This window comes from Equus caballus, chromosome 31, assembly GCF_041296265.1.
Source record: "Equus caballus isolate H_3958 breed thoroughbred chromosome 31, TB-T2T, whole genome shotgun sequence".
Classification (NCBI taxonomy): Eukaryota; Metazoa; Chordata; class Mammalia; order Perissodactyla; family Equidae; genus Equus; species Equus caballus.
In genome coordinates, this window is record NC_091714.1 from 14,956,140 (window position 1) to 14,968,157 (window position 12,018).

A 12,018-nucleotide genomic window follows, 5' to 3' on the forward strand; every position below is an offset into this window, starting at 1 on the left:
TTGCAGCAATGAAAGAAAAGCCAGACTAACCTCATTTCCTTCTTATTTTATTTTTTAATGAAATAGTTTGTTCAGAAAATATCATAGATTTATTTCATCTTGATTTCAAGGAGAAACAATACTTTCTCAATATATTCTTTATGGATAAAATGGAAGTTGGTGGGCTGGTTGAGGATTAATTAATTGAATAGACAAATTATAAAATGTTTAGGTTATTCTAGATTATTGTTATCTTGGAACACAGCTTCTAAAATGAAATGAAGGTATGAAACTCTCCCCTCCTATGTTATAATTTAGTCCCAATTTGACCCTACCCCTAAAGCAGAGGCGTTTCAGTTAGAGAAATACTGGTTATCTTTTCATTAAATAACATTTTATTTTTACTTTTAGTTTCTAGCTTAAACAAAAAGTGCAATATTTAAACCACAGGGCAAGCTGCAAAAACCTCTAATTTATGTTTGACAATTTTCTTCAGAGATTTGATGCCTTCTAACCCATTTCTGCAGTTACGTTAACCCTGCCCACGTTCTCTTCCCCTAATGAGGAAATTACATCGTAATGCGTGGGTTGAGAAGTTATAGGCTGGGGGTGGCCATTTTGCTTTGTAACATTTTGGAACATATGCAAACTCTGTAGATATGTGTATGGTGTTGGGGAGTCCTGGGAGGAAATCTATTTGAATAGATTTGGGGACATATTTTGCTTGATTCCAGGGGTCTTTATGGACGTCTGAAACAGCCCTCACAACTGCTTCGTGCTTGTTTTGTCTCAGGTGTACCAGAGTCTTGAACATGAACTTCAGAAGCATGTTAGTCGACAGGACACTCTACAGCAGTGCCAGGCCTGGCTTTCTGCAGTCCAGCCAGACTTAAAGCCAAGCCCACATCCACCTCTTAGCCGGGCGGAAGCCGTTAAGCAGGTAGTTTGACTCCTGAAAGTTTATGTTGTATTGTGATTCTCTCAGACGTTCAGTGAAAGCGTATTAGGTACCTACTCTGTGCCAAACTGTGCTGGCTCCTGGGAATAGGAAAGTATAAGTAAAGTCTGCGCCTGACTCTGGTCAAGTTCGTGTTCTAGCCAGGAAGGTGGATGCAATACTGAGGGACAGCTTGGTAGAATAGAAAAAGCATGGGCACTGTAGCTGAGAGATCTACTCCAATTCCTCCTCGGTGCGGTGACCATGAGTAAGTCACTTAATTTCTCTGAGCCCTGGTATCCTAACACGCAAAGTGGTTATAAGTATACTGGCTTCAGAAAGTTACGAAGAAATTTAAATGTCATACCGCAATGTATGTGATTTGTAAACAGGAAAGCAGTATTAGCTTCTCCCAGTTTTTTGGCACAAAACAGGTGCCTAATACTTGTTGAATGAACGATGAATGGAATATTCATTGTTATCATGTGAAAGGAACCTACTACATATTAGTTTGACATCCACATGTTTAAAATGTTGCTGCTGAAACAATCAGAATACGTGAGGAATATTTTTAAAATTTTTGTACTAATCAGCTCTTCTATGCAGTGCAAACCCTGGGGAAAACTATTTTAAAGGAATTTAGTTGTAAAGGTTATTTCTGCCAGATATGATGTCACAGTACTAAGTAAATAATTCAATTTTTTTTTTCTCAAACTAAGGTTAAAATAATGTACTTATGCATTTAGTCCACATAGAAAATGTGTCCAGGTAATTCATTCCATAAACTATACTTTCTGGCTTAAAGATTTACATTATTTAAGTCGTGAAATGGTTCACAAAAGTGCACATATTATACCTTATAAACAATAGGATCAGGACAAATGAAACATGGCTCTCCTTGACTCAAGAAATGAATTAAAGATTGTCTATCCTGTGCTTTTTCATTAGACTATGAGGTTTCTTGAGTCATTCCTCCTCTTGTGGCCATTTGTTTCCAATGTACTTTATTCAGAACAATCCAGAACAAAGCTGGATTTTTCTCCTTGTTTTTTACCAGGAAAGAAAGAAAAGGAATGGGGAAAAGTAGTGTGAATCCCAATGACCTTTTGCTAGAACAGGAGGTTCGCTACACCTACCAGAATTAGCTGTGGTTACAGGAGGACACTGATCCTTCTTGGGTTCCAGACCAGGTGCCAACATGACAACGAGAAGCAGCTGGTGGACAAATGGGTTCCTGCCGGTGTGTTTGGAATTCTTTCCTGCAAGTCACTAATATTTGTCATTTACAGTAATGGTGCAAATACTGAGTGTAGCAAGATTATTTTTGAAATGTCAACAAAACATTACAAATGGTACAAATATCTGCTATCTAAATATAGCATGCGTCTCTTTCACTCTGATAAGTATGTGTTTGTGGGGTTTTTTTAGGTCAAACACTTCAGAGCTTTGCAGGAACAAGCAAGGACTTATTTAGATCTCCTTTGCTCCATGTGTGACTTGTCGAACTCTTCAGTGAAAACCACAGCAAAAGACATTCAACAAACCGAGCAAATGGTAAAAAGTTAAAAATCATGTTGGATTTGTCTGTTTTATTACTCTCCTGCTTGATTGTTAGATGTAAAAGAAAATATCTCCTTCAATTATTCTTACTATAATGCTCCTACAGCCATTATAATAAACAGATATTTGAATTTCAACTGTCACAGAAAAGCAAGCACACTCTGATACTGACGCCACTGAATTGGAACTGAAACATTTCGTCCCAGTGAACTGCTAATCATTATCACCTCATTCCTCTTCTCTTTTCTCCTTAATTACCACTCTCTCTTCCTCTTTTCCTATTTTTCCACTTATTTTTTTGTTCTTTACTCCTTTTCCATCTTTTTCTTTAGGTGACACTCAATATGAAAAGGGTTCCTGATCCTTGCTTTATATTAGGGATGACAAAGAGTAGGCCATCTGTGGTGACCCTTCAAATCCATTGGCAGTGGCTGAGTGTGGTGTTGAGAAGGATTCTGAAGCTGTATCTGGGCTCAGTGGAAAAAGTATTGTGATGAGTTAGCAGTGCCTGTCCACAGCAGACAGATGGCAGTACAGGGGCTGTGTGTTTGGCACTGCTGCCTGAAGCTCTTTAATTCAACATGCTTGGGTTTAAGAAAAAGCACCACTTGGTTTTGATATTTACTTGATTGAGTATTCACAGAATAGTAAAATTACCTAAAGGAAAAAAATAGTGAATTAAAATAAGTAACAATGTGGATATTCCAATACTGTAAGTTTGTCACTTTTATATTATCAAAGCAAATCTCTTTAAATCTTTATGAAAGATAATGTAATTCATATTTTTTACAGAAATGATTTATTGAAATATATGGTTTCAAAAACCAGTGAAGGAGATCTAAAAATATATCCAAAACATTAAAAACTTGGTGTTTTGTAAGAAGTGTCAACAAATGTACAATAGAGAACAATAGAAGACTTTTCTAGTTAACCCCCAAAACCAAATTCTTGAGTCAGTCAAACAGATGTGTCTACTGAAATGCCTACTGTGGAAAACTGTGGGCAGCTTTTGACCTAATAAATTGCTAAAAGTTCTAGAGTGTGTTGGCCTGTGTACATGGACAGGCTGAAGAATTGCATCTCTGATTCATCGAACATAAATGATTCTATCTATTGCTGCTAACTTTTGCCTCTGTGTTCTCTGAAGATTGAACAAAGGCTTGCCCAGGCACAGAACTTAACCCAGGGCTGGGAAGAGATCAAGCACATGAAGGCTGAGTTTTGGATTTACCTCCAGGATGCCGATCAGCAACTGCAGAATATGAAGAGGAGGCATGCAGAACTGGAACTGAATATTGCACAGAACATGGTTTCCCAAGTAAAGGTGGGGATGAACGAGTCTCCAGGGGAGATAAATGAGGCCAAGATGGGAGTGTGTCAGCCAGCCCTTGAAGACAGTATAGCTATTTAAGGAGTAGGATAGAATCAGAACAACCTTCATGTGGTGCCAGGAAAGGACAGATCAGAAAGGAAACATGTAAATATGTTCTTGGAGCTCCAATGGGCCACTTGCATTGAAGGACGTTGACACTCTAGTTTGTTTCCAACAAAGCAGCCAGAGGACTCTGCCACTAAACACACACAAAGTCTTATTAGTTACTAGCTTTTCATCACAATGTGGCTAAAGCTGTAGGATTATAAATGTATCAATTAGTTATATATTTAATATAGAAAATATGTATTAGTATATAATTAATTTGAAATGTAATAGAAATAGAATTTTGGGGGACTGGCCCAGTGGCATAATGGTTAACTTCTTGTGCTCTACTTTGGTGGCCCAGGGTTCACGGGTTCAGATCCCAGCCATGGACCTACACACCACTCATCAAGCCATGCTGTGGTGGTGTCCACCTATAAAATAGAGGAAGATTGGCACAGGTGTTGACTCAGAGCCAATCTTCCTCACTCCCCCCAAAAGAAATAGAATTTATATTATACATTTATATATAACTTAAAATATAACAAAAAATTATTATATTAACTTGATTGAAGTTGTACCAGATTTTTAACAAACTTTAAGATTTCTTTTTCTCTGTGATAGTGAGCCATTTGCATTATTTATATTTTCTATTGGAATGTTTGCATGTGCAGAAAAAAGAATAGAGATGACATCAATTAAATTTTTTTCCTCAAAAGCATGAACTTTAAAATTTTTTAGAAAACTAAGGCTGCACTTTAAGAGAAAATATTAACTTTTCTCGTTTTTTTTTTTTTTTTTGAGGAAGATTAGCCCTGAACTAACTGCTGCCAATCCTCCTCTTTTTGCTGAGGAAGACTGGCCCTGAGCTAACATCCATGCCCATCTTCCTCTACTTTATATGTGGGATGCCTACCACAGCATGACTTGCCAAGCGGTGCCATGTCCACACCTGGCATCTGAACTGGTGAACCCCAGGCCGCCAAAGCAGAATGTGCACACTTAACCACTGAGCCACCGGGCCGGCCCCTAACTTTTCTCCTTAATGACTGAAATATTGTTTCACATTTATCAGTTTTTCTTTATACTTTTTGAAGTAACCAAATAAAGAAAAATACCGCAGTTATCCTTTGATTCTTACACACTTGGAAATTTGTTTTCATAAGGAGGCATGGCAATTTTTAGATTTTCTTTTTGTCCCTTATGACACATTCATTGTACATTCTTCAATTACATAAAGTGTTTAGAGGTATTACCTGTATGCCTGACTCTATACTTATATGAGGGTTTACTACACATTATTTACTTTGTCATTGTTCTTTAGGATTTTGTTAAGAAACTACAGGGAAAGCAAGCGTCAGTGACCGCCATTACAGACAAGGTGAATAAGTTAACCAAGAAGCAGGAGTCTCCTGAACACAAGGAAATAAGTCATTTAAATGACCACTGCCTAGACCTCTGCCTTCAGTCTAACAACCTATGTTTGCAAAGGGAAGAGGATCTTCAGAGAACAAGAGATTACCATGACTGTATGAACGTCGTTGAAGCATTCTTGGAAAAATTTACCACAGAATGGGATAACTTGGCCAGGTAACAGCAATTCTCCAATGGTCACGAAAATGCTGAGCCAGGACTTTCTTACTTTCTATAAAAATTTAAAATGTCTCACTTATATTTTTTAACATCTATTGAGTATCATTATTAATATTGATAAAATATTAAGAACTGAATGTCCTCATATGGATATAGAGTCACGGTTTTCCTCACTCAATATTAATTTATCCAGGGGCTTGCAGGAGAATGTTTGGAAACAGCACAGTTTTTCCCTGTGACCTCAAGGAGTGTTCCAAAGACTATTACACTGTGATTTCAAAGAATATCCCAAGAATATCTCTAGCTTTGTCTAGTTACCAGCTATGGGACCATCATCTGTGAATTCGCGAAATGAAACCTCCTTGAATCTGTATATTCCATAGCTTTCTTGCCAATGCCGTAAACTAATACATTCTCTGTAATTCAGTCAAGTTTTGTCTTGTACCTAGGGTATTCTAGAATTTACTGAACAACCCAAATTCAATTAATGTGTGTCCTTTGTGATTTTGTAGTGATTGAACCCCTCTAAGCTTTTTCTTTGAAAATGATTCTTTCAAATATCCCCTCCCCCCAAACACTGGGTCCTTATATGGAAATCTTCCTATACTTCTGATCACTATCATTGTTAAAATCTGCGCTTCCTCTGCCCAGATTTATTCATTTGTACCAATTAAAACTGAAAATGCTATTCTAGATACAGTTAAATCATAGTGTTTGTCGGGTGGAGAGGTATACTATTTTCTAATTTGTTTACTTTTCCTTGATGCTCAACATTTTACTAGGCTTTGGGATAGATCTTGTCACTATCAGCAAAAACCCATGTTTCGAGCTTATAATAGGCACTTCCATCGGGTTGGCCCACAGACACCTCAGACCTAATATATTCAAACAGAAGTCATCATACTGCCTCCCAACCCTGCTCCTCATACTTCAAAACTGATCCTTTTGTAGGTGAAAGAGACTGTAAGATTCCATTTTGTCATGTGTGTTTTGTAGTCAAAGACATGAGAATTCTTTGCAGTTCATGTTTGTTTTTAAAGATTTCTAATGATAAAAGTATCTAAGTACACAAATGAACAGCTGTTAGAGCCACTGGTTGTATCCTACGGACTGTACTATCCATCACTATATTGTCTACTGAAGCTTCTTCTTCCAGGAAAGCACATAAATCGTGGATCACTTATTAATTTCTTTAAGTGCCATTTTCAAGAATGCAGTAGATCAGTGCTTCTCAATGTTTAGTGTTTACGCAAATCATCCAGGGATCTTGTTAATATGCAAATTCTGCTCAGTTGATAAGGGCCAGAGGAAGAAGCTAAAAGTACATTTCAGATGTGATGGGAGGGCAGCATTAGCTAGAAGGAGAGTCTAGGCAACTTGTTTTGGTTCAACTTCTGATGTAGAATTATATAGGTCTTGTATTCCATAATAATTTTAGCACCTCTGTCAATAACCCATAAGTTGAGCTACTCCAAGCTAAGAACATCCACTTTGAGAAAATGGTGAAGTGAAATTTAACATAGTATGAACAAACATAGATATTGACTAAAGCTAACTTGTTTTTATGTCTTTATAGATCTGATGCAGAGAGTACAGCTGTCCATCTGGAGGCTTTGAAAAAGTTAGCATTGGCATTGCAGGAGAGAAAGCAGGCTGTTGACAATCTGAAAGATCAAAAGCAGAAAATGATAGAACATCTGAATTTAGATGACAAAGAATTAGTCAAAGAACAGACGAGCCACCTGGAACAACGTTGGTTTCAGCTTGAGGACCTTGTTAAAAGGAAAATCCAAGTATCAGTCACCAACTTGGAGGAGTTAAATGTGGTGCGGTCCAGGTTTCAGGAGCTCATGGAGTGGGCAGAAGAACAGCAACCCAACATTGCTGAGGCCCTTAAACAGAGCCCCCCACCTGAGATGGCTCAGAACCTTCTCATGGATCACCTTGCCATTTGCAGTGAACTGGAGGCCAAACAGATGCTCTTGAAATCCCTCATGAAGGACGCTGACAGGGTGATGGCTGATCTTGGCCTAAATGAGCGGCAGATAATCCAGAAGGCACTCTCTGATGCACAAAGGCATGTGAATTGTCTCAGTGACTTAGTGGGCCAGAGACGAAAGTACTTAAACAAGGCCTTGTCCGAGAAAACCCAGTTTCTCATGGCGGTGTTCCAGGCGACCAGCCAAATTCAGCAACACGAGCGAAAGATAATGTTCCGTGACCATATCTGCCTGTTACCGGACGATGTCAGCAAACAGGTCAAAACCTGTAAGAGTGCGCAAGCCAGCCTCAAGACTTACCAGAACGAGATCACCGGACTGTGGGCCCAGGGTCGTGAACTAATGAAGGGAGCCACAGAACAGGAAAAGGGTGAAGTCTTGGGTAAGCTTCAGGAATTGCAGAGCGTCTACGACACTGTGTTACAAAAGTGTAGCCATCGGCTACAAGAACTAGAGAAAAATTTGGTTTCTAGAAAGCATTTTAAGGAAGACTTTGATAAAGCTTGTCACTGGCTAAAACAAGCAGATATTGTTACATTTCCTGAAATCAACCTAATGAATGAGAGTACTGAGCTTCAGACACAACTGGCCAAATACCAACACATTCTGGAACAATCTCCAGAATATGAAAATCTCCTACTTATGCTCCAGAGAACCGGGCAGGCCATATTGCCATCGCTGAATGAAGTCGATCATTCCTACCTCAGTGAAAAACTCAGCGCTCTGCCCCTGCAATTTAATGTCATCGTTGCCTTAGCTAAAGACAAGTTCTATAAGATCCAAGAAGCAATTCTTGCTCGGAAAGAATATGCTTCCTTGATCGAGTTGACAACCCAGTCTCTGAGTGAACTCGAAGACCAGTTCTTGAAGATGAGCCACGTCCCCACCGACCTGGTTGTTGAAGAGGCTCTGTCTCTTCAGGAGGGTTGCAGAGCCCTTCTGGGGGAGGTGGCAGGCCACGGGGAAGCAGTGGGTGAACTGAACCAGAAGAAAGAAAGCTTTCGCAGCACGGGTCAGCCTTGGCAGCCAGACAAGATGCTGCATCTTGTCACCTTGTACCACAGGCTGAAGCGACAAACAGAACAAAGGGTTAGCTTATTAGAAGACACCACCAGTGCTTATCAAGAGCACACAAAGATGAGCCACCAGCTAGAGAAACAGCTAGACAATGTGAAAACAGAGCAGTCCAAAGTGAACGAGGAGACGCTTCCCGCGGAGGAGAAGCTCAAAATCTATCACTCCTTGGCAGGAAGCCTTCAGGATTCAGGAATTCTTCTGAAACGAGTGACCGTGCATCTTGAAGATCTTGTGCCACACCTTGATCCCTTGGCTTACGAGAAAGCCAAACATCAGATCCAGTCCTGGCAAGACGAGTTGAAACTGTTGACTTCGGCCATCGGCGCGACGGTGACCGAGTGTGAGAACCGCATGGTGCAGAGCATAGACTTCCAGACCGAGATGAGCCGCTCCCTGGACTGGCTGAGGAGCGTGAAGGCAGAACTGAGTGGCCCGCTGTGCCTGGACCTGAACCTGAGGGACATCCAGGAGGAGATCAGGAAGATCCAGATTCATCAGGAGGAGGTGCAGTCCAGCCTGAGAATAATGAATGCCCTGAGTAATAAGGAGAAGGAAAAATCCACGAAAGCCAAGGAGCTGCTGTCTGCTGATTTACAACACACTCTTGCTGACCTCTCGGAGCTTGATGGGGACATTCAGGAGGCCTTACGCACCAGACAGGTCAGCATAATTGGCCGTCTCTTTCCTTTTTTCCACTCTGCTATTTTGTAAACAGGTACAATAACTTTGGGGGGTTTTGTTGCTGTTAGAATTGCTTCCTTCAGTTTCTTTTTTGATCCTAGGTAGAATTGTCTTCAACAGTGGCTTAAAAAGATGTTTTTATTCTTTATGCACGTGGTATTCATTTCACATGATTTCCACGTTGACTTCACTGTAGTTATAATACAATCATACCTCAGTTGTCTCTCCCCTTTAGGAAAGATAATAAATGATAGTGCTAATATAATAAACACCATATGTTAGTACATTAATAATAAAATTAACAATGAATAATTAGTGATGCCTTTTTAAAACAATGTGAAACCTGGCATTTGTTTTTTTTTTTTTTTCTCCCAAAAGCCCCAGTACATAGTTGTAGGTCATTCTAGTTCTTCTATGTGGGACACCGCCACAGCTTGGCTGGATGAGCAGTGTGTAGGTCCGTGCCCAGGATCCGAAACTGCAACCCTGGGCCACCAAAGCAGAGTGTACGAACTTAACCACTCGACCATGGGGCTGGCCCCAAAACCTGGCATTTCTAAGATTAGCACCAGATGAAGAGTGTCCAAATGGAGAGAGGCAGATGGACAATGCAGCTGTGGTCCAGACGCCAAGCTGCGTTGTTTGTGGGTTGTCCCATCTCTTCCCTCCTTCCTCATGGAGGAGTGTTTTCTCTTCTCTTGCTTCCCTGTAGCACAACAGGAGCAAGACTGTGATATTCATCTTGACTTTCCTTGAGGTTAACAAAGAAATGAGAACATACACAGAACTTCCCGGTGTGGCCTCCTAATCGCGGCTTGTTCGGGGGCCTATAATTTCTGTGCATTCAAAAATAAGGAGATGTACAGTGCCCAGAAGTTCACTTCCTTAGTCCCTTGGCTCTTTTCTTCCATATCTGTCCTCAGTCCCTCTGATTCTGTGAGATTGCATCCATTTGTCTTCGGCAAGCAGCCCGGGACAAATTTCCTTAGGATAGTATAGTAGCTAATGCCTCAGTGTAAAGCACACTTGGGTTTTCATCTCAACTGTTTGATCTTGAGCAAATTACTTACATTCTTTCAGTCTCAGTGTTCCCTTTGTGGAAGAGGGGTAATAATATCTCCCTCTTTAGATCTATATTCTTAGTGTAGACCTGATATAGAGGTAGTCACCCGTCAATGTTGGCTATCGTTTAACTTTATTTTCCACATGGATTAAGGTTAATACTAAATAATAAAACTTTTTCAATTTTAACATTTGGGTAAAATCTTAATAAACTTCATCATGTAAAATTATGACTTCTTAAAATAGAGTCTATTTAGTATGTTTTTACCTTTTTATGTTGATTCTAGGCCATCGTTAAAAATTTTTTAGAAACTATTTCCCTATAGCTCTAGATATAAATAGAATATATAACCTAAAGTGAAGAGTCAGACAGAATTTACCTGGAATTTTCATTCTTGAAAAACATCTGCCATGTCAGCTTGCTTCTGTGGATTTGGTGAGATTTGAACCAAAGTTGAATCTGTTAAGGTGTCTACTTCCGCCATGTTGTGCTTGGTAGTCGTATCGATAGTCTTGGCTCAGATAACTGAAGGTCCTGGGTCTAGGGCCATTTCTATTCTCCACCAGTGATTCTTTGCTTTGCATCCTCGTTCTTTCCTTATTATGTGCTAATCCTACATGTACTTTCTCTACCACGTCTCTGTGTCTTTGCCTGCCCAGTAATGGCTTGTCATGTCTAGTCGTTGCCAGCCACCAAGAGTGTTTCCCTTCTTTCTGGATTTGAATGGACTTCATTTCATAGGGGTCTGTTCTGCGTTCTTAAACTTTTCTGTTTTAGTCTCTATTCGAGACTTACGGGCTGCTGCTTCACTTCCAGAAATTGCTATTGAATCTGGTGAATGCCAGTTAGGAAGTGTGCTGTTATTAAACTTCCTTCTTTTCCCCAGCTTTCCTGAGCGGTAATTGACAAATTATAAGATTTTTAAAGTGCACATGTGATAGTTTGCTAGACGTATACATTGTGAAAGGATTCTCCTCCATCGAGTTAGTTAACACATTCATCACCTCACATATTTACCCTTTTGTTTTTATGGTAAGAACATTTACTTTTTACTTTGTTAACTATTTTCAATTATACAATACAATGTTATCAACCATAGTGACCATGTTACAGATTAGATCCTCAGAACTTATTCAATTTAAAACTAAACGTTTCTAGCGTTTACCAACCTCCCGTATTTTGTCCACTCCCTAGTCCCTGGCAACTACTTTTCTACTCTCAGTTTCTATGATTTTTGACTTTTTTAAAAGATTCCTTATATAAGTGAGGCCATGTAGTGTTTGTCTTTCTCTGTCTGGCTTATTTCACTTAGCACAATATACTCCAGGTTTGTGCGTGTTTTCCCAAATGACAGGATTTCCTTATCTTTTTAAGACTGAATAATATTCCAATATATATATATCAAATTTTCTTTATCCATTCATTTTTGGACAAACAATTAGGTTGTTTCCATACCTTGGCTATTGTAAATAATGCTGCTATGAATATGGGAGTACAGACATCTTTTCAAGATGATGATTTTGTTTCCTTTGTATAAATGCCCAGAAGTGGAATTGCTGGATCATACGGTAGTTTTATTTTTAATTTCTTGAGGAACCTCCATACTGTTTTCCATAGTGGCTGTACCAGTTTACATTTCCACTGGTGTGATTATACTTCTGACAAAATGAGGCATTATTTCACTTTAGTAAATATTCAGTCTGCCTCATAT

At 39.5% G+C, this 12,018-nt stretch overlaps 1 protein-coding gene across 41 annotated transcripts in view; it reads left to right on the plus strand.

Annotated features, from left to right (window-relative positions):
* SYNE1 (spectrin repeat containing nuclear envelope protein 1) overlaps positions 1–12,018 on the plus strand; it is a 442,051-nt gene that overhangs the window by 245,326 nt on the left and 184,707 nt on the right. For all 41 annotated transcript variants that reach the window (XM_070256132.1, XM_070256133.1, XM_023632822.2 and 38 more), the window contains 5 exons: positions 773–919; positions 2,345–2,470; positions 3,624–3,800; positions 5,218–5,483; positions 7,063–9,223. In XM_070256132.1, the coding sequence (XP_070112233.1) occupies positions 773–919; positions 2,345–2,470; positions 3,624–3,800; positions 5,218–5,483; positions 7,063–9,223 (2,877 nt within the window). The remainder of the gene's footprint in view (positions 1–772; positions 920–2,344; positions 2,471–3,623; positions 3,801–5,217; positions 5,484–7,062; positions 9,224–12,018) is intronic.